This window comes from Callospermophilus lateralis, chromosome 4 (genome assembly GCF_048772815.1).
Source record: "Callospermophilus lateralis isolate mCalLat2 chromosome 4, mCalLat2.hap1, whole genome shotgun sequence".
NCBI lineage: Eukaryota > Metazoa > Chordata > Mammalia > Rodentia > Sciuridae > Callospermophilus > Callospermophilus lateralis.
In genome coordinates this window covers 63751485-63774692 of record NC_135308.1, presented here as the reverse complement: position 1 = coordinate 63774692, position 23208 = coordinate 63751485, and the positions used below count along the sequence as shown (strand labels likewise).

The following is a 23208-nucleotide window of genomic DNA, read 5'->3' as shown; positions in this document are numbered from 1 at the left end:
TTTGGCTCCTGCTCAGCACCCTCACGCTCTAACCTTTACCTGGAAAATCTCTTATACTTGACAATGGCTTTGTGGAGGACGTCCCCATGGCATGTTCTGGAGCTGTTTTGCTGGGACAGCAGATCTGATGGAACTGGCTTCAGGGTCAGGGAGGGTGGAGGCCAATATAAATGTTCTGGAAGCATACAGCTTACTTATATTAACCTGATGAGTGTGTGAGAATAGACAGAGGATTTGGTCTAACACTTAAAATAAAAAATGAGTGCATAATTATGTTGGCTCACAAGATAGCTAGGAAATGACCTTGGAACTATCTGGTCAACACTCAGTTTACCTGGAGGTTTATGACCCCTTCTCCAAGATGCACACCAGTGACCAGTATGAGAGAGCTATGTGCATCTACACAGGCTTGACTCAAACCCTTTGAGCTATTGTCCTCCCATGGATCCTGCAGATTGGTACAGTCCCACCTTAGAGAGAAAGAGAGGCATTGACTAGTTTAAAGTGATGTGCCTAAGGATGAAATCAGGAGAAGCAGCAGGGTGAGGGTTACACATGAATGTTAACCCCACATTCACTGATGCACACTCCCTACTACTCTCTCTTGGCTGGGCAAGGACACCAACAACCTTGTTCTCATTTCACAGCAGCTGAACTTGGCAGCTCCACACCACTTATAAAGGACCTTCTCTCTAGGTTTGGAGTATACCATAACTGCCCACTATGGAGACCATTCAAAGCAACCTGTAGTTTTGTCAGGCCCATTATTTATTTTTGCAGGGAGATCCTCAACTCAGATACTGCCTAGTTTTGAGGCCTGGGCCATCTCCATAGCTGGCCCACCCTTGGTTGAAACCAAAGGTTGAAATCCATACTTCAGAATCAGCTGTCCATTTTGATTCAGAAATCCTACGGGGGCCTGAAAAGCACACACACATCATGGAGACAGTCTCCTTCTCACACTGGTCTGGGTAGCAGATGGCTTGTTGGGCAGAGCAAGTGGCACATGTAACTTACCTACAATAGCTGAAATTCCAATTCCTTTTGAGCCCCACCTGTAAAAAGACCTTAAGAGTAGGAAATAAAAGGAGGAGCTGCCCCCAAATCACTACCTGGTGAAGCTTAGCTGTGTGACACTGTCTGGGAGCCTTAACGGAAGAGCTATGTGGCTCTAGGTCCTGGTCTAACTGGCTCCCTGGCTTAGCAGGCCATGGAGGTTGGTTTCTTAGTCTTCACTTGATATTACCAGGGAGGATGATCTGAGTGGGTGACACAGAAGAGGGTATTCTTAAGAGGACCAGTCTGGCCAGCTTATGAAGTGAAATGAGATGGCACATTCTCTCTTTTCCACTTTTGAATGTGATTCCTAGGAAGGGACTCTGAGAAGATTCGGGGTTCAGGAGAGGTTTTGGAACTATCAGCTCTGGCAGTTTGTTGGGAGGAGAGGGGGGGGACTTCTAAGGTTGCCCCAGTGGCCTACCTTAAACAAAATCGCCATTTCCTGCCATCAGGTGATGCCATCAATTGTCCTCAAATCCTGCTTTTGGGTGCTCTGGTCCAGAGAACCCCTCTGGAAACAATAGATGACAGGGACCAGGTGCCCATCAACTCTACTTGGGCCATGATTATCTTTCCTGTCAGGAGTCGAAGGCCATCATATATTCCCACTTGAGCCGGTTATAAGATTTTATCCACTGGGGGTTCAATCCCCAGTACCACATACACAAACACACACACACAAAATGTGTGTGTGTTTGTCCTTTTCTTTGTTCTTCATATTCTGCTTCAGGTTGTCACTTGAGACACTATCTGAGGCAAACACCCACATTAGGTAAAAATCTGCCCTTTATAACTGAGCCTCAGTAGCATCTTGTAGGAAAGCATATTCTTTGAAATAGAGATTCTCAAAGTCTAAGCAATCCTAGGTTCCTGGCAGCCTTCCTTCCAGCTGACCAGGGAGCCCAGGGGCTTGAGATTTGTAGTCTTCAAGCTCAAATCATTCACATGTTTCAATATCCCCAAGTTCATTCAGTGCATAAAGTCCCAGAAGGGGTTGACATCACCTTTTGGCCTGGAATCATCCACAAGAGAACAAAAGGAAAAGTGCTGACCAGCTCTTTTCCCTCTGTTCTCTGAGAGTCCTCCAAGGCACCTTTCAGTGCCATTTACCCTATCTGTGATATATTGATCTGTCAGTGAATAGTAGTATCTCTGAGTTCATGATCATGGCTCCTTTCTAAGAAGTAAGGAAGCAGCAGAAAGGGACAGACCAGCAACAGGAACATGAAACTGAACTTTGCAGACTTGGAACCAGTTTGAGTCAGTCACTGCAATGGAAGGTGCAGCCAGAGCGTTCCAGCTACTCCAGAAGGAAAAGGGTCCTGGCCAGGACAATGGTGGGCATGGTAGGTAGGAGAGTAGGACAAAATCTTTTTGTTGTTATTTTCTGGCATTGTTTTTGTTGTCATTTTCAGCATTGGAAATTGAACCCAAGAGCACTCTTCCACTAAGTTACAGTCCCAGCTCTATTTTTTTTTTGGAGGGGGGGTTACTAGAAATTGAGCCCAGGGTTGCTTAGCCTATGAGCCACATTCCCCAGCATCCCCAACCTTTTTTTTTTTTTTTAGTTGTAGATGGTCACAATACCTTTATTTATTATTTGTTTGTTTTTATGTGGTGCCCAGGATCAAACCAAGTGCCTCAAGCATGCTAGGCAAGCGCTCTACCACTGAGCCACAACCCCAGCCCCTCCCCAGCCTTTTTTAATGTTTTAATTTGAAACAGGGTCTCACTAAGTCCTTAGGGCCTTACCAAGTTGCTGAGGTTGGTCTTATGTTTGTAATCATCCTGTCTCAGTCTCCAGAGTCACTGGGATTACAGGCGTGCTTTTTGATTTTGAAATAGTCTCACTTAGTTGCCCAAGCTGGCCTCAAATTTGCAATCCTCCTGCCTTAGCCTCCTGGGTAGCTGAGATTACAGGTGGATACATCCTCAGTTCTTTCTATTTTTTATTTTTTTAATCTTTATTTATTTATTTTAACTGGACACAACATCTTTATTTATTTGTTTTTATGTGGTGCTGAGGATCGAACCCAGGGCCTCACACATGCTAAATGAATGCTCTACCACTGAGCTACAATCCCAGCCCCTCTATTTTTTATTTTGAGACAGGGTCTCACTAAATTGCTTAGAGTCTCGCTAAGTTGCAGAGGCTAGCTTTAAACTTGTGATCCTCCTGCCTCAGTCTCCCAAGTTGCTGGGTTTACAGATTGTGTGCCACTGCACCAGGCTAAAGAAGTTGTATTCATTAAATAACCCTATACACACCCATATATACACTAGATATGATTCACACAGATATCACCTATCTAAAAAGGCAGGTAGTGATATGAAAATGTATCCTGGCTCATTGCCAAGTACACTAAAATGACTCAAGAAATACACTTTATTTTAAAAACTTTTATTGCGCATAAAACAGTCCATTTCCCTTTGTGGGTCAGATATTACCACCTTTTAACATTTTTTTTTTTCTTGGCAGTGCTGGGGATGGAACCCAGGGCCTTGTGCATGCTAAGCGCATACTCTACCACTGAGCTACACCCTCAACTTGTGAATTTGTTTTAACTCTTTCCTCCTTTCTGCTCCATTGAAAAAATTCTTCTCCTTTGAAAGTGTTAAGAATAGTCTATCATTGCTGGTCAAAATCAGCTTTAGAGTGGCTGCTGGGGGCAAAGGTCCATAGACATTAACGGGGTTGGAATCCAACACACAGTTGCTGGCCAGCCTCAAACTTGGGAGTTAGGGGCTGTCTTCTGCCCACCAGGGATGCTGAACATGGATCCCCAACTATACATAAACTTGTATAGGTTTATTCAAATAAACTCCGACATTTTGTGTGTGTCTGCATGTATATATACCCTGCTTCCCTGCCTTCAAGGGAAGACTTAATTCTTGGGAAGAAAATCTGCTTGGAGCTGCATGCATTTCCAGAGTGGAAAACATTTCATGTAGCAAGTCACCAGATCACTAAAATCAACTGCAAACTAGTGGTTACAAACTGGGAGCTTTTTAAAAATTTTTTTATTTTTATTTTTTAAAGTGCTCTATGAGAACCTGAAGCCTTAACACTGTCAGGAATAGAAAACTGGGGGGCATCTTACAGGCTGGTTGAGGCTTCTCTGCCATCTTTAGCCCCCTTTTGAGTGACAATAGGAGCAGCATGTGCTTTGAAGGATGAAGTGATGCCAAAGTTGGCTAGGACTGGGCAGCAGCAAGAGGCAAAAGAGAACCTGGTGTTTCTGCTGCACGAGGCCATTTGAAGCACAGCTCTACTGCCACATCCCTTTTGAGTCACTTTGGAAACCAATTACTAGTTCTGGATTTAGCAGGAGTGACAGGGACAGAGGCAGCTCTGCTGGGGCTTGACTGTTGTGGTGGCATTCAAGAGAGAGGGTTAGTAAAAGGCCACAAAGGCAATGACAGTCTTGTCCCAAGTTCAATTTTACTGGAAGATTGGGGTGTGAAGATGGAATCTAGAACACCCTCCTCCCCATTTTTAGGAACAGAGAATAAAAATGGAGATGTTGCCTCACTAGAAACCAGGAAGTGAAGAAGTCAGAGTTGTGATGGTTGCTAGCAGCACATCTGGATTTCCACAGGAGAAAGATGGCAGCTTTTAGAGAAACTGAAGAATAGGACAGATTCTTTGCTCCATTGTAGTTAGAATGAATGTTCGAGTTGAGGCACAGTGTGGTTCCCATGGGAAGTCCAAGATCAGTATGGACCCTTGGCCTGTCCTGCCCCACGGACATTTGAAGAATTGCCAGGCCTATTCATTCTACACCAGCCCTTCCCACAAGGAGTCAGCTGCAGAGCCCCTTCGAGACTGGCCTGGCACTGATGGAATCATCCCCGGGATGACCATGTGCTAATTCTTTTGATAGGCAAGCACTCCCCAGCCCTTGACCTTCTTAGTCAGTGGCTTGATGAGTTGTACACACCCATTCTCTGGTTGAACCATGAAAAATGAACAGTTTGACTTGTAGAGCTAGTTACATGGTACTTATTAGCCCTTACCACCTCAAGAAGATTCTAATTCAGGGGAGGGAAGACAGGGCTGGAGTTGCCTGTCGGTGAGAGACCAGCCTAAATGTTGATACCGGCAGCAGCACATGTTTTCCTGTCTGGCTGGACCTTCAGCTAGGCTGAGGGAATTCCTATCAGCCAGACAGATCACAGGAGCCACTGGACACCCTCTCAGCCAGCTAGAAGAGGGCTTATCCCCAAATCTTCTTTAACTTATGCGTGGAGGGACGTAAACCCTGGCACCAAGATTGAGAAAACAATGGGTCTACAGAGCCAACATTCCAACAGCGAGAGACCGGCTGGCATCTTTGCCTTTCAGCATGGCTGCTGACAGTGCTGAAATGTATCCTTGACAAGTTAATGGTCCTGATGTTAAAGTCCAGTGCCACAGCAAGAGCAGGGTGCCGGTGGAGGAGGAGAGGGCTGGACACAGTTACAGGGGGATAGAAAGCTGTGAGCAAGGACCCAGAGGGTCTCAAGCTGCTCCCTGATGCCAACCAGATCAGTAACACTACGAAGAAGGCTAATAAATAGATGCATATAACAAGCGTTCAGTCAGTTTTGAATCAGGCTGTGTAGGACTTAGCAGACCTCTGTTACCCCTACATGTAGGTGGCAGGTGATCAGTGTCTCTAGTAAAGATATAAAAATGAAGTTGCTTCTTTTCAAGTATTAAAAAAATAAGTTAATTGACAAAAAAGATCTGAAGTGGCTGAGCATCTTGCCAGGTCCTCAGCTTCATTTCAATGTGCAAACACAGGAAAAAACACCAAGGAAGAAGGGAATCTCTTGCCCCACTGTGAAGCGCTGAATTGTGACAATGCCTGTCTGTCAATGGGGGGCTTGATGTGGAGGGTCCCCCCGTCCCCAAAGTTAGTACTTTCCAGTGTCAAAATGGTTGTGAACTAAAAGCAAAATGCAGCAATCCATGGGCTTCGGGCCTCAGCCAGAGAGAGGCCTGGGGCATTTGGCCACTCGGAGTCCAGTGTGTTGTGTGGGGGCTGGGGACAGACCCCTCTTGCATTCTCATAATTTGCATAATGAACTCAGAGCCTGCCTATCCCTCAGCTTCCCCTGCAATGCTGGGGCGGTCACTGCCCTGACCGGTCATTGCCCCTCTCCCATACTCTATCCACATCTTGCTTGTGGGGTGTTTTTTTCTTTCTTTGGTGGTGCTTCAGGGAGCATGAAGAAGGCAGCTGCCCCGTTCTGTGGGGTGCTCTCTGTAGTGGCGGTGTCTTTGAAGAGAAGGAGCAGCTCCCTTCTCTTACCAAACATGCTGGCGGAAGGAAGGGGCACCAGGCAACAGGTCCTCAGGGACTGTGCGGGGTTCCCCCACTGCATCATACATCTCTTGCTCTGCTCCTCTTTCTTGAGTGGGAAGTCCAGGTGGGCCTCTTCTCAGGAGGTGGAGTCATCTCAGATAATCATCATCACCTGGGGTTTCACCATAGCACATGAGCATGTGGGTGGCTGAATGCAAACTCCCAGGAAGTGCCAGGCTTCCTTGGACCTTAGATCCAGGTGGTTTGGGAGAACATAGCCAGGTGGATGCTGACATTCCAAGCAGTGTAATGGGCACAAACTCAGGACCAGTTCAGGCTGAAACCCTTTGACAGCATGGCTGCCTCCAGGTCCTTGTCCTCCTCTTTTTCCCGGAGCCGCTGCTCCTCCAGCAGGGCCACTAGAGAGTCTCTCTGCTCCACAACTTCCAACATCTCGTTCAGGATCTTCTTCTCCTCTGACAACTCCTCCTCGGTCTTCAGGTGATCTGAGGAGTAGCCAAAGTCACAAGGTGTGTGGCTTAGGAGGTGGAAGCCCATACCAGCCTTCCCCTGTGCATCTCCCCTCACCCACTTACCTTCCACTGCCATCCGCTCCCGCAGTTCCTGCTGTAGTCGGCTCTGCCGATCTTCCAGCTCTAACTCTCGGGCACTGAGATGGGGAAGGAGACAGAGACAATGACTTGGGGGGCAACTACTCACCCCACCAAGTTAGGATTGGTATATCTATGACAGACCCAGTGCCTATGTTCCCTCATGGATAGGCCCCCAAATCTCAGACTACTCACAAAATCATCAGCTCCGACTCATAGCGCACCATGGCATTTTTTTCTTGCACCAGCTTGAACCACTCTTGCATCAGCTTAGGGTCATCCTTCTTGCCCATGCCTGCCGAAAAAGACTGTGTGTCAGGCAGCAAGGGAGGGTATCTTGGTCTCCCCTGGCCCACAGGAATCATCACACTGGGGCAAATGTGCAAAGAGAGCCGAGCAAGATGCTGCCGGAACACTCCCAAGCCAGGTCCAAAGTTTGCCTACAGCCTTGGGGGTGGGGGGTGGGGGGCAGATAATGATAGGCCCCTGCATTGTGCAGACCCCAGGGCCTAATGGAGCCTATGCTTTTTGTCTGTTCTGTTCAGTCCAGGCCCTGCCCTCATCCCTGCCAGTAATCCTGGCTGGTTGTGACTGTTCCCTCCTCATAGGCTTGTTGATACTTTTTCTGCTTAGAAGCTTTCTTTTGTATGTCTTAAATTGCTTTGTTCTTCCTTCTTAATTTTTTTTTAATTCATTTAATATTTATTTGGCACTTGCTATGTTCTGGGTCTCCTTGGAGGAGAAAACCAGTCTAATAAAAATGGCAAATTTAAATTTATAAACTACACTTTACTCTTTCACCCTCATTTAACCTAGTTCTTTCCTAGGCTGTTGCTCTTCTCTGGGGCCACTAATATTGAGGCCTCATAATTGCTTTGTATCCTAATCAGAAAGACACCCTTTCTTCTTTTTTGTTTTGGTAACAGGGATTGAACCAGAGGTGTTTAATCACTGAGCTACATCCCCAGCCCTTTTTATTTTGAGATGGGGTCTTGCTAAGTTGCTCAGGGCCTCACTAAATCACTGAGGCTGGCTTTGAACTTGTGATTCTCCTGCCTCAACCTCCCCAGATGCTGGGATTATAGGCATGTGCCATTATGCCTGGCAAGAAACCATTTCTTAACATGTGGCTGGACATACTTCTTGACAAACACTCTAGAAGGGACTGTGTGGTAGACACAGGGCATCCAGGATAGCTGTCAGCAGACCACCAGCAGACCCGCACACCCTAGAGACTGAGGAAGGTGGCCACCCCGTGTTCTGATCCAGTCCCACCACCAGTTTTCGGGCCTGGTACCTGACTGCTGCCTCAGGCCAACCTGAACCAGCACAGGACTAGTCTCCATAAGGAGCAACACAACCCTCTGGGCTTAACTGCAGCAGGAGGATACAGGAGAACCTTACAAGGAATCACACCATCCAAGGAGGAAACAAATTCCTTTCCTTGGAGCATAAATCTGCTCATGGCCAAAGTTTGGTCCTGCCTAAGAGACAGACTATGTCAGTGGCTCTTTAATATTTTGGGGTTACAAACCATTTAAAGCATCTCATGAAAGCTAAGGACTTTTGCTAGAAAAATGCTTATATATATGCATTATTATTATTATTTTGTGGTGCTTGGGATGAAACCCAGGACCTTAAGCATGCTAGGGAAGTGCTCTACCACTAAGTAGTGCACTCTACACTCCCATTACAGCATCAAACAATTTTAGACAGAATTTCAGGGTACTCAGGGGCTTTCTGAAGTATATCTATAGGTCTCAGGTTAAGAGGCACTGAACTGGGAAATCTCTCAAAGTACGCTCTATTTTCTGAGTTGCTTGGTTGGATGTCCCAGCACAGTGATTAGTGTTATAGCCCAGGAGTATGTACTATGTACATCCTCAGGTGGGTGGCTCTCAGATTTGCTCCTTACTCATTCTTGCCCGCATTCTATCATCTGGCATTCTTGCACACTAATCAAAGACAAAGCTCTTGTGATGTTGTCTTCTTGACTCACATAAGGCCTAAGTCAGTCAACCAATGGCCCCACTCTAGAGAAGAGGAGATGCACTGCGTTCACACAAGCAGGAGTTAGTGTCTGCATTGTGCCCCAGTGAACAAACAACTTTGCTCCTGAGGTGGCATGCTATCTCTGAGCTCTACTCTCAAGGATGGAAGCTCCCCACTTCACAACCCCTGGCCTGTGGAGCCTGCGACTGTGCAGTGCCGCATGTGTGTCTGGGGGCCTGAGCTCTCCTCACCCGATCCAATAGACTTGGGTCTTTGGCTTTTAAACCAGCCTACAGCTCAGTTCCATGCATTCCTTCCGGAGCGTCTCTGCACAGTGTGCCCACATGGCCATGAAGATGGAGCCCTGAGACATGCAAGCTTGTCCAGTGTGGCAAGCTGAGGGCACACCGGGAAGTCTCTCCCTCCTTCCCACCTTCCCATGTATAAAGACAAAATTTCCACCAGGGTACATCTGAACACTGCTCATGAGCCATGGTGGAGCTTGTTCACAGCCGATGAGTAAGGGGATGTGGTGGGGAGGGTGAAGATCACATGTGAGAGCCATGGAGAGCAGAGTAAGAGATTAGCAAGGGTTAGTCATGGCCATACTCCCCCTTCCCCTGCCCACATGCCTTGTCAATGACAAAAATCTTATCACCACAACAGACTTCAGTCAGACCAAAAAATAAACACCAAAAAACAAAACAAAACACACTCAGCAAGACACAAAGTAGAGAAGTTTGCTTTAGTGTTTGTTTTGGTAAAGAACTTGGGGCCATTTGTGTAGATCAGTCTTTGTAAGGACAGTATTCCTTGACTCTGTCAATACAAATCCATCTGGTGAACCTGAGGCTTAAAGGCCCAAGTACAAATGGTTATGGGGGATGGGGGGAAATGCTGCAGAAGGTCTGCAGGCTATAGGAAGTCTGTAGACTTCAGTAGCTGGGCCTGGAGGCTCTCCAGCTTCCCTCTGTACCCGGGTCCTCCCCTCAGATAGTCAAAGGGATACTGTGCCTTGTAAGAAACTGCCACATATTCATGACATTCTAAAATTGGACTGTCACATATCAGAGAGAAAGAGAAATAGTTGGGCTGTGGCTCCCTGTGGAACTAATGTGGCTCTGACCCTCGGAGGCAGTGGGATGAGGTGGGTGAGGTTACGTTACCTTCCTGGACACAGCAAGGGCAGAAGGAGAGAGGTCTACGCCGTGGAGTCCCGCCACTGGGCTCAACTTCAAAAAGGACCAAACAAGGAAGAGGAGGAGGAGGAAACGGAGAAAGACAAAAAAGGAAGAGGAAAAGAGGAGGAGGAATTTGGAAGTGGAAAGGGACAGGGTGAGGGTGAAATAAAAAACAAGCAGAGGACAAAAAGCATAAAAAGTGAGAAAGGAACAACAGGAGGAAAAGAAAAAATACAAGAAATGGAGAAGCAGAAACAGGGGAAACAAAGTCTACAAATGAATTAAGTCCTTTTTTCAGCACAGAAACTGAACAAGAGCGGGCTCAGGCATCAGGAGCAGTCACTGATATGGGTGTGACTTGAGGGAGGGATGGTGGGGTCCTCCTAAAGATGCAGATATTCCTTTCATGCAGCAGCAGCTCACAACCAAGTGGGCTGTGCCTTCCTCTTCTATAACTTACTGGTAGCATGTGAAATTTAGGTGGCCTTCATGGTCTTGGGTGTTGAGCTCCCTCCTCAAAAATGCCCAAAGCCCCTGGGTATGTCTGCCTACCTCTGTAAAACACTGTCTTGAATATGGGGGTAATATTGTTTCTAGGTAGGAAAGTGGCGCCAACCAAACCTAAGTGAAATATTCTAAGATGTGCTCAAAATTAAATTAACCTTAGATAAGTCTTAAGGGGCAATGAGGGGTCTGCTACCTTCTGGTGCTGTGTCTATAGAAAGGACCTGAGTCTATGGAGGCAGCACCCTAACTGTTGGTGGGCCTGCAGAGCTCTGGCACCTGCAGTGTTTAAATTCTGAGCCAGGACAATTTTGGGAAAATGTGGACACACAGAAGTGTCTTCCATTGGTTTGTATCACTATCTCTTCCACATGCCAGGGAGAGCCAGCCACCCCACCTTTTCTTCTGGCCTTTCCATTTCTTGGAGGGGTTCAGTGTCACAGCTGGGGGATGCTGTTGCATTTAGGATCAAGAGGGGTGTGCTGACAGGACAGGCCAACAACTCACACTAATGATGTTGGTAAGAGTGGGGCAACTGAGAGGAGACAGTGTGCAGAGAGACATCTCCAGACCAGTTGTAGGGGAGACCTGATGGTCACTAAAGGAAGAGGGAGAGGAGCTGAGCAAGGGACCATCACAGAACCACAGCAGCACACACAGGGGACAGTGAAGTCCAAGGAAAGGCTTTGGTGGGGATCGAAGGGGAAGGGCTGCATGGGTGGCTTATAATGAGAAGGGAGTTTAGGTCAACAGGAGGGCCAAACAGACAAACCATTCTACTTTGCAATGGAATAAATGCAGGGATCACTTTTTTTTTTCTTCTCAGACCTTCGCCATTCTGCACAGTGCTTTGTACAGTCAATTTGATACCGGGTACAACTTTAATACGAAAGCCAGATACAGAAAGCGGGTGTGTGAAATGGTGATTACATTCAGTGTTCTCAATAGATCAGACCATGATGAGCTGATGCCTGGTCACATGGGAGGAGGATTTCGTTCTTAAAAAACTCTGTTTGCCTTAGAGCAGACTTATATTCAAATTTCTTGGTTTCAAAGTGTAGAGTCTGTGTTGAGGTTCAGAATACCTGGATAAACCCCTTAAATAAAATGTCAATAAACCACTTCTGTTGCTTCCTAGAACCAACGTTATATGTGAAAAGGCTGTGTGTTGTGCAGTAGAATAGCATCCATATTGATTAGCAAGGGACAGTGACACAATATACAATCAATACACATCCAAAATCAAGTAGGAACAAGCATATGCATGTATGTGTGCATTTCTACTTTTTGGACATCACAAAATATAGCCTTTATCTCCTTTTATATAGATCACATTCCTCTTATACCCTTTCTGATACAGTATACAATTTGAGATAACAAGATATTGAAAACAGAAATTAGGAAACAAAATTAGAAAAAGGGGGCATCAGGTAAAGCATGTGTTTAAAAAAAGAAAAGGAAAGGGGGAAGGCACTGTGATAACAAAAGGCAAAAGGAAGGGTATGGAAGACTGGAAGGGCTGGTCCCTCTTATCCCTCAAGGAGGAGGTGAGTAAGACTGGTGCTTCAGGGCTGGTACTTTTTTCTTTAGTGTCCACAATTTCCACAATGAATTTGTACTGCTTTTATAATCAGAAAGGACACCCACTGGATATTATTTTAGGAAGAAATAGAAGGGAAAACCCAATTGAATGGGGAGTTCCACACCACAAGATAATCTGAAAGGACACTCAAACGAGGCAAAGGGGCACCAACTGATAGAAGTTTCTTTGCCTTTTAGGGAGATGTGAGAAACAGATGATCTGGTTCATTGATTCTAAGAGCAAAGGCATCACCCCAAATAGAAGACCACCCCCACCCTGGCCCTGTGCTGGGGACGCAATCCAGAGTCAAGCATATGCTATGCAAGCACTCTACCTCTACCACTCTATCTGAGTTACATCACTAGCCCTTTTTATTTTGAGACAGGGTCTTGCTAATTTTACCAGACTGGCCTCAAACTTGTGATCCTTCTTCCTTAGTCTCCTGAATCATTAGGATTACAGTGTATGCCACTATGCCTGGTTTGTTTTTTCTATATTTCTATCTTCATCCTACTTCCTCATAAAGGTCTCTAAGATACTTTATCTCAACATGCTGTATCTTCTCCCCCCCATCCTACGAGTTAACAGAATAAAATGTTTTGGTAGCTAGAAAAATTAAGCAAACAAACCAGTTCTCAAGATATGGAGCATGGCTGCTCATCTGAAATGAAGACAAACCCCACTTTACATTTTTAGTACTCAAAATCCAAAAGGCCCTAACCCTGAGGCTGAGAGGTAGAAAAAGGTTTAGTGCCTTTCTTTTAGGAAGTAAGGATGTGATAATGAAGTCTGGTGGGGCCAAGAGCAAGGCCTAACTTTACTCACAGCCCAGAAAGCCTAGAGATAACTGCTGTGATAGGAGCTGACCTAAGGCTTTGTACTCCCGGTTCAGTCATTTGATTCTGCCTGGTTTTATTTAGCCCACTGGCTTCTACACTGGTTCTAATATCAGAAATAACTAGAAATACCTTAAAAAGATCATGGGCTTATTTTAAGACAAGGTGAGAGACTAATTACTTCATAAAATATGTTTGCTGAGTACCTCTAATTAACCAGGCACTATGAGGCCATCCATTAACTCTATTTTCTTTCTTTTTTTGGGGGGGGCGGGGGCGGGGCGGTACAAGGGATTGTACTCAGGGGCACTCAACCACGGAGCCACACCCCCCAGCCTTATTTTGTATTTTATTTAGAGACAGGGTCTCACTGAGTTGTTTAGAGTCTCACTAAGTTGCTGAGGCTGGCTTTGAACTTGCGATCCTCCTATTTCAGTCTTCTAAACTGATGGGACTCGAGCCACTGCGCCCAGCTAACCCCATTTTCTTTAAGAGCCAAAGCCGGGCACAGTGACACACACTTGCAATCCCAGTGCCTTGGTAGGTTAAGAGAGGAGGAACATGAGTTCAAAGCCAGCCTCAACAACTTAGTGAGGCCTTAAGCAACTCAGGGAGACCCTGACTCTAAATAAAAATATAAAAATGGGCTAGGGATGTGTCTCAGTGGTTAAGTGCCCCTCTGTTCAATGCCCAAATCAGGAACAAATTTCTGTTGTAAGATGAGGGTAGTTGCAGCAGGAAGGCAAGTTGGGTGGCCAGTCTCAAGGAGGACAAAGAGGAAGTGGATGATCAGGGAGCTGGCCTGCAGCTGAGAACTAGCCCTGGGATCTGCCTCATCTTAGAATCCATCTCTGCCATCATCTAGGCCCCTAGATCCTCCCTGTGAGACAAAGGAGCCACCACCACATGCTTAAAGCTGGAAAGGTCTCTTTAGCCAGTACTTGGCAGACCCTGGGAGGGCTTATTAATGGGGCATCTAGACCTGAGAAGTCCCAGCCTGGAGTGTTGCATTTCCTCAGAACTCACTGGCTAGGTACTGGAGTCTCTGTTCACAGAGACATTATAAGGAAAATAGGCTTTTTATGAGCTGAGTCACCATTTATAACTATACTTCTATGGGAATAAAGAATTCTAAATAATAAGATTATAAACATTATAGAATATCATCCTTTTATAAGTTGGAAGTTGGCTCATAACATCTTCCTTTTTGATACACTAGAATTTGAGCTAGATTACTCCCTTTTCAGCTATACTTTAGGTAGCTCAGTGGTAGAGAATTTCTACCACTGAGCTACCTAAAACCTCATCTTTTTGGTTTTGACTTCCTTAAGGTCTCTGAACAACTTCCTCCAAGGTGTCAGGGACAGGCAATAGGAATGCTTATTTCTTAATTGCATTTTGAGGTTCTATTTTCCTACCACATGATCTCTACTCAGACTGTGTATCCCTCATCTTGCCTGAGGGGACTTGCATTTCTTCTTTGTTTTGCAGAAAGGCACCATGTTTACTGCTAAGGAATCCAATGCCTTTTAATCCAATTCAGTGATGCTACAGAGGTTTTTGTCCACCTTTTCCTCAGAGACCCCAGGGGTTTTCCCCAGTCATTACCATGCTCAGTCACCCAGATTAAACCTGCAGAGAACAACATGTCCAGAGTTGTAAGAATTTCTCTTCCTTTTTCCTTGTGGTGCTAAGGATAGAAACCAGGGCCTTGAACATGCTGGGCAAGCATTTTGCCAGAATCACACACTCAACTCAGGAGAATTTCTTTGTGATTCTCATGTAAGAAAAAAGAAATGGGGCTATAATTGATTCTTTTTTTTTTTTTTGCAGTATTAGGGATTGAACTGAGGGATGCTCTATCACTGAGCTACATCCTTAGCCCTCCATATTTTTTATTTAGAGACAGAGTCTTACTAAGTTACCCAGGCTGCCCTTGAATTTGTGATCTTCCTGCTTTAGCCTCCCAAGGAGCTGGGATTATAGCATGTGTCACTGTGGCTGCCTCTATTTTGTCTTGTTCAAGTTTCATAATCTGGGTTTTTTTTTTTTAATCTTATTTGTTTTGGGTGGGGTTCTTTTTTTTGTCTTTTTTGGAACTGGGGGTCGAACCCAGGGCTTTGCGAATGCAAGGCAGACGCCTTGCCACTGAGCTATATCCCAGCTGTCAAGTTACATAATTGGCAAAAGCTTTCTTGACTAAGACTATATTCAACTACTCTCACTCTCCAACCCAAAAAACCCATTTGCCCAGCCAATGGCATGCCCTAGCACGCAGGAGCCTTTGTGGGCAATAACAAACACTGAGGCCTTATCAGGGCTGTGGAATGGTGAGAAGGATAGCAGGTCTAGCCTACATACATATGACAGGGCTGGGGAGATGCTTGTGCTACAAAAAACTCAGTGCAGAATGAATTTCTAGACTCTGAATGTGTGGGATGGGGTGGGGTGGGTGGAGAGAAAGTAAAAAACAAAAAGGTTCATTTAAGAACTGAGATCCAATACATACAGACACATGAATGTTGGAAAATGTTGGTAATTTCAAAGTTCCTAAGCAAAACTAGCCAGGCTAATGCTCAGCATGAGCAGAGATGCAAAAATCTACTAACATCAAATTAAGAGAAGCAAATAGAAGACAGTCACTCAGAAGGTGGGAAGGGGCAAGGCCTGGGGTAGGCCTCCCTGTGCCTCCCACCCAAACTTCCTGGCAAGAATGAAAGATCACTTTCCAGGAATTCATGTTATATTTCTAAACCTTCCATTTCCCTATGAGACATAAATCAAGAGGTAAGGTCCTGTAAAATCAGGTGTGGGTCTTTTTAATCTAAAAATTTCAGAAGAAATATAGTTTTTCTTTATATTTTTTTTCAGAAAAAAAATATAGTTTTTCTTTTATTTATCTGATATAGTGCAACAAAGCATGGTGGATTGGGCTGCACCTGTTCTGTGTTCTCCCAGAAGAGGAGGGAAAGACAATGGCCACTGCAAACCCTTCTTTTCTGGACCAAGGGTCATTATGTCTCTGTAAAATGGTTTATTTTCTTTTCAAATCACAAGATCCAGCTATTTGAGGAAGTGAAATCTTTATTCTCTATACTCCGTGGCTTAAAAGGAGACTACTTTTGGGTGTTGGGGATTGAACTTAGGGTCTTCCATATGCTGCCATTGAGCTATGAACCCACCTCAAAATGAGCCTTTAAATAGTTAGCTGAAAGCCACTAAAGACCCCACTGAGACACTATGGTGGGACAGACAGAATACTAGGGGTCTGAACTCCTCTGAGCAGGATATGAAATTCCTAATAATCTGAGTGTTACTTAGAGCTCTGTGTCACCCACATGAGAAACAAGATTGCTGCTATGACCCAGAAATGAGGTTGATGTAAGGCCTTTTGGGGAGAAAGGGTAGAACAGCAATCTGATTCTAACTACACTTCAAGCTCCAGATTCTAAAAGGTCCTCTCCCCTGCCCACCCAGTACTAGGGATTGAACCCAGGGGTGCTCTATCACTAGCAGCATCCCTAGCCCTTTTTATTTTTAATTTTGAGACAGGGTCTTGCTAAGTTGCCAAGGCTGGCTTCTGACTTGCAATCCTCTTACCTTGGCTTACTGAGTTGCTGGGATTTACAGATGTTCTCCACTATGCCCAGTTCAAAGGGTATCTTTTCCCCACTTGATTAATGAATATTATCAACTGCCCTGAGAAGTAAACATCAGCAGAAACTGAACAGGGATCTAACTGTGGTATGTAAGCTTCCTCCTGGGGCTTGATGAGGACAGGGCCTGGTGACCTTTACCCTGTGCCTGGTGTGCAGAGTGACTCCCTTCACAAAGGAATGTTTCTTCCATACGTCATTAATAGGCAGTAGCAGCAGCCTATATGGTGAGCAGAGCTCACAGGAAGAGTCTGAACATTACATACAAGTGAGAGTGCACTGACAAAAGGGGAAGTGATGATAACCAAGTAGCAGGGGTCATAAGGTGTCTGATGGTAGGGTACTTTATAATTTGGAAGAACACTAAGTTTTTTTTCTTTCATATATTTAATTTCCCCCTGGAATTTGTTGGCATTCTAGATCCAAAGAGCTAAGAGCTGTTGTAAAAACGGCCTACTGCATTTTCTCAGTTCAACAGTGGGGATGAGAAAACAGAAGAGACATATATGAGACTCACTGTGAGGCAACAGCAGGGCTCCAACTGGGAAGGCCAGGCAAGCATGAGCTCAAAGAAGTGGGCTTTGAGAGCTCCTTCTACAAGGTTCTAAATGTAATAATGTCTTCTTGCACATTAAGATTTATTTAGAATTGACATTACCATTGCCCAGGAAGTGTTAGGAGGAGTGGGAAGGGGACTGGGGACATTAGACAGGGAATGGGATAAATGGGATCTGTTAAGTAGGGTGTAAGCATCAGCCCTTTTTCAGCATCAATGGCCATGAGTGTGGAGATCCCTCAGTACTCCAAAAGCTCCAGGAGCCTGTAGAGGGGTGGGATCCATGGGATCAAGGGATGAGGGACACAGAGAACAGAGACCACAGTCCCACCTATCCAAGGAGCCAAGGGCTCCAGCTGCTGGTGGGTGGAGGTACTCTAAGGATATGGCACTGTCCTATAATAGGAATCAGAATTACAGCCTTGGTCCTCCCCACCCCACCCCTTGGCAGTGCTGGAAATGGAACTCAGGACCTTATACATGCCAGAAAAATGCTCTATCAGTGAGCCATACCTCCAGTCTTGGCTTTGGTTTTAAAATGAATGAGCCAAGAAATGATTCTCTTAAAAGGATGGCGTTGGAATAAAAAATGAGAGAATCATCTTCACCAGCTCTTTTTTTTTTTTTTTTTCAGGCCAAGCTAGAAGCACTGAATCTCTACGGAAAGAGCAAGAGACTGGATTGCTTGATTGAAGACAGGGAACATAAGAAAAAGAAAGTGTGCAAGCTTTAGAATGAAAAAAATAAAATCACTACTATTTGCTGAAAAAAAAAAAAGAAGACATGGAACACTAAGCAGGTGCAGAAACCCTGAACCCCTGCTTGACATTCCTGCCACAAGGCAGCTTTCAAGGAAAAAAGATGCCCAAAGTTTAGAAACAAGACTCATAGATTGGTTATTTCTCTAAGCCAAAAAAAAAAAAAAAAAAAAAAAAAGATAAGTCTCGTACAGAAAAACAGCAAATATACTGAATTCCTTTCAGCTAGTGGATCTCTGGTTTTAGAAGCCACATGAATCAGTTGCAAGGTCTGCTAAAACACAAGATACCATAGCCGCATCTGCAGAGTTTCAGATTCAGAAAGTGTATGATGGAGCCTGAGAAAAAGCCCCCAGGTGATGCTGCTGCTGGTCTAGAGACTACACTTTGAGAACTACTGCCTGAGGCTTCTCCTGCCTTTATCTAAAAAAGTATAAAGTAAGACACAGGATGTGACAAAGAGGAGGGCCATCATTATGGACATCTCTACTTATAAACTCAAGTCTGATGAACTTGGGTCAAAATCACAACAGTGGAGCCTTTTGCATGCACTGGGATCTTTTGGGGGATACATGAGCCTACCCTAATGAAAATGATTGAGGCTGAGTTCTTCATGTTTGTGTCATCTATTTTTTTCTTCTTTTTCTTTTTTCAGTGCTGGGGATGGAATCCAGGGCCTTGAACATGCTAGGCAAGTGCACTACCACTGAGCTATATATATCCCCAGCTCCATGTCTGCCTCTAAAGTGTGATTGGCAGTGAGCTTCATAGTAGATATGATACCTACAAGTTATGAAAGATAAGATTCAGGACAAAATTTGTGTTGGATTTGAGTGTGTGTGTACCTGCTATCAAACAACCAAACAAGGGGACTAGCAAAGGGACTGCAAGGTTGTTGAGGTGGGGTAGATAAAGTCTTATTATGAGACATTAGAAAAATTCTGGGCAGCAAAAGCTATCTTAAATCTTCCTCTGGAGTATATATGGGCAGCAGAGAGGATCTGACATGCTGCTCCTTTTTTTTTTTTTTGGTGGTATTGGGGATGAAACCCAGGGTCTTGCACATGTAGGCAAGTGCTCTACCACTGAGCCTGGAAAAGGGTTTGTGCTTTTGCCATTTGGTTATCAGGTTGGTTTCTTCTCGATATTTGTGAGGAAGGACTGGGAGAAACGAAGGGGAAGGGTGTCAGAGGGATTAGTACCAGCAACAGTTGCTGCTATACATACCACCCAGATGCAAGTCGATGAGGTCACTGTAATAAGACTCTCCCCAATAGTCTACAACAAGGAATTGGTGAAGAGAGAGTTATTTGACCAGATGACCTTGTTGTCCCCCACACCCAAAGCCATCAATGACATGAAGCATACGAAACATGCAGATATATATAGCAAGAGGGCAAAAAGGAACAGATAGAAAGCATGCATGTCTATATGTACATTATATGCACACATGCAGGCCATCTCTGTGTACCTCATGGTGTGAAAGGGGATTAACTAAAATCAGTGGGGGCAGAGCCAACAATCACTACCAGTGTGATCCTTTTTCATATGTTGGCTCAGTAAGGACAAAAGGCTTTGGCTTTGTTGGGAAATCTGACCCTACAGGAACTCAGTCTTATAAAAGAAGATTTAAGAAGTTCAAGAGTGGATCAGGGGCTATTACTTCCTACTTATTTCTGAACATTAAAAACCCCAGGCTGAGGCCCCAAGATGTGAACACCCTAAACAAGCCCTGGAAGAGCCCCAACCCTTGGGTTTAAACACAGTTGGCAGCACTTCCAAGAACTCCTGTGTATGGCCCCATTAGTGACTGTAGCACACTCCTTGCAAAATCACGCTGCTGGAGGAGCTTAAGATGGAGGTTCTGTCTCTTCTGAGGTTTAGTCTTATAACTTTAGTCAGTCTTCTGGAAATGAGCTGAGTCTTATGCATTTCTGAATCTGCAACTATTTGCCCTGAGGCTCTTGGAGGTCTGCTGGCCACCAGCACTCTTAGCCAGCACTTTCAGCTCCTGTGGTAGCCCAGCAAGGCCTGAGATGTAAAGTCTGGAGCTGAGCACTGGGTTTGAGCAGGTGATCCTCATCTCTCCAGAACTGTAAGGAGGTACAGAGCACAACAAAACTCAGTTGCTATTGTGTCACCCTTTCTCTAAACCTCACATTCTAAAAGCTGTTCTTGGCAGCCTTTTTTTCCACATGGGGTTTCCTCTTCAAGAATGGACATACATCTGAAAACTGAATGCAATCCTGCAAAGTCTTCCCAGCTCAGGCTCAAGGTTGATCCAGTGGTTTTAAGTTTGAATCAGTGTTCCAGAAACAAAAAAATGACCTGGATGTCCCAGGACCAGAAATCACATAAAAGTCTTGGTCTTGTCCTAGGCTTGAAAGCTCTGAAACTAATTCTTGAGCTCTGAATATATAGAAGCCTTTGACAAATAGAGATTAACTGGGTAGCAAGTCTGTATCAGATCTCTTCTCTGGAAGGGCAGGTTGGCTAACAAAGTCTGATCCCTTCAGACACAATGGAAGCTTGAGACCATCAAGTGAGACAGAATGGCAGATTTGGCTGGCTTGGTAGTATAGCCCTTAGGGATGGGGCTGACCAGCATGTTGGAAAATTCCAGATTTTGGACTCAGCTGAGGATATTTCTTCAAGGTTCAACTAGGTGCAGTGAGACTAACAAGGATGCAATGCACAAGCAGGAAAGAGTGGCCAATGTGCACACTTAGCCTCAAAGATGGTATCTGCCGAGTAGGAATATGTCCACTGGGAAGTGACATTAGACCAGCCTTGGAGGGGATATATTGAAATAAGAAAAAGACAACATATTTGGAGATGTTATGGTAGGAGCACTATATCTTGAAAGTTAACTAATGTAGTGGCACCTCTTTCTCTACAGAAAAGTGTAACTGTGCTTCTTCAGAAATCTTCACCATGGCTGATTTTGGAACTTTCAGCAAAAGAATCTCTGCATAAGAGTTCAATGTAGATACACTTCCTACTTTTGTATTGCCCTGTTTTACTTGGCCACTGGCTGGGAAGATACCAGCACTCCAGTTGCTGGTCACCCCCTTACTAGTTTTTCACAAATATATCCAGTATAGTAGTTTGTGGAAATGTGCAATCAAATCCTCTGGCCTTGAGCTGTGCTCCACAGAGATGTCTATATTTTTAAGATAAGTTACCAACTGGGCTCCATGGTAACAGCTAGCAGGGGGAGGAAAGAAAGGGGACAAGAAGCTCTTTCCTTCTCAGATGTTGTCCTTGAAGGGTTAACTTGCCCAAAATAGTGAAAGAAAAAGCTGCTTTTATGTGAATTTCTGCAGACTGTGAACTTCTGAGCCCCTCCCCTTACATGCTGGGCATAAACTCTGAAACTACCTGAATTCGGGGTTCAGGGGATTGATTGATTGCCCTCTGAACCTGTCTACAGCCAAATAAAACTGTTTCCTGCTATCTTCGATGCCTTGCCTCGTCTGTTCCTACAACACTAAATGCATCATGGGGAAATATCTCAACAGAGTTACTGAGGTGCATCTTTAGAGAAAGCACAGACTTCATTTTGGTTAAAGATATTTTGGCAAAGTCTCATCTACAGGAAGAAGTTGGATTAGAACAATGATTTTCAAACTTCTGTGGAACCCTAGGGTTCTTCACAATGTTCTAGGGATCTTCCAAGAACCTCAAATGCTTTTAACTCTTTAAAAAATGTTGAAAATGCATACCATACTCAATGCTTAATATGCCAACTTTTAACCCATTGAACGAATTAATTTGTGCAGCCAGGTGAACTTGCTTTTGTGGGGCCCTCAGGACCAAGTTTCTTCTGCTTCCTGTGTGCAAGTATCTGCATTCATTGTAAATGTGTTGGTAAAAAAGAAATTATGTAATTCATTTAAATCCTGGCCTGCAAGTATAGTGATGCCAGCCTCTCAGAGCATGCACTTATCAGCATGTCACTAAGGGTGGATGACACATTATGTCATGATATCATAGTGAATCTGGGTTTCTTGCTTACTCTAGGAGCATCTTTGATTGGTTCTTTATCAGGAATATGAGTTGTTAGATTTGTTAGTGATTCAACTTGGAAAAATGCTACTGTTCTGTTTTAAAAATTCCAGTAACTACATCTTTAAATTGAAAATACCCTGAGAGTTCCAGGTACGTCATTAAAAACACACTGTTGCTATTTACAGCAACTACTGGTGTATATCAGTCTGTTCTCACCTTTGTTCCCACAAATGAACTGGATGCTGGTGCAGCTCTTGACCATATCCTGTGTTGTCAAGTTTTTGTATATGTTTTAACTTTTTAGGGCAATTATTTTTTATTTTAACTTGAATTTATAATGTTGTAAAAGGGCTCTTCTGCTAAAAGCAAGTTTGAAAAGCACTAACTTATATGATATTCAGTTGTACATGGTCATGAAAATGTAATTTATCTAAACAATTGAAAAGAATAATTTTGGTAAAATCCTCTGCCAATTTGGTGTGTGTGTGTGTGTGTGTGTGTGTGTGTGTGTATGTGTATTGGGATGGAATGCAGGGTTCTGCATTTTCTAGGTAAACTCTACCATTGGGTCACATCCCAGTCCTCCTCTGTCCATTTTTAATGGTGTTATTTTCTGGCCCTTATTCAGCAGCTGGAATAACATGATTGTTACAGAAGTGCTGAAGTATTGCTGTAGACTCCAACTGCATGCAGCTGACAAGGATCTGAGTTCTTTACAGAAACCATCAACCCAGATGGCAACCCTCTTCCCTGAAACTCAGAATCTTGTAAGGAGGGGTATAGTCCCCCTTTTCCTGGGGAACTCTTACCCTGAATGTATGTGCATACACCTGTGGAGTTATTCTCGCTATGTGTTGTGAGATCTACTTATTACTTTCCATCTTGGCAGAAGTGATCTATGAAATAAAAAGCAATGATGGGTTCAGGGTCCCTCTTGGTATCTTCTGCAAGAGGTAAGCAAGGAGGGTAGGGCCCTGTGGGTCTATTTTAGTTGGCACAGGACACCTCTGGAGGGCTAACTCCCTCTGGGGAAAGTTTGACTAGGAAGCCAAGAGTGTGCAGGGCAGGGAAAGGAGTCCCCGCAGACTGGTGGGGGACATCATGGTTTATTGGGAAGGCTGAGGACCCTTCTAAGTGAACCTGGATCTCCACTTCTTGGCACTGGAGCCAG

At 44.6% G+C, this 23208-nt stretch overlaps 1 protein-coding gene across 15 annotated transcripts in view; it reads right to left on the bottom strand.

Moving 5' to 3' along the window:
* Positions 1-3470: 3470 nt before the first annotated feature.
* The window catches only part of Mical3 (microtubule associated monooxygenase, calponin and LIM domain containing 3), a 210628-nt gene continuing 190890 nt past the window's right edge, over positions 3471-23208 (bottom strand). For 13 of the 15 annotated variants that reach the window (XM_076853912.1, XM_076853914.1, XM_076853915.1 and 10 more), the window contains 4 exons: positions 10120-10185; positions 7157-7256; positions 6947-7020; positions 3471-6856 (listed from right to left, as the gene is read on the bottom strand). In XM_076853912.1, the coding sequence (XP_076710027.1) occupies positions 6672-6856; positions 6947-7020; positions 7157-7256; positions 10120-10185 (425 nt within the window). In that variant the 3' untranslated portion in view covers positions 3471-6671. The remainder of the gene's footprint in view (positions 6857-6946; positions 7021-7156; positions 7257-10119; positions 10186-23208) is intronic. The other 2 variants (XM_076853916.1, XM_076853926.1) reach the window with 1 other exon arrangement.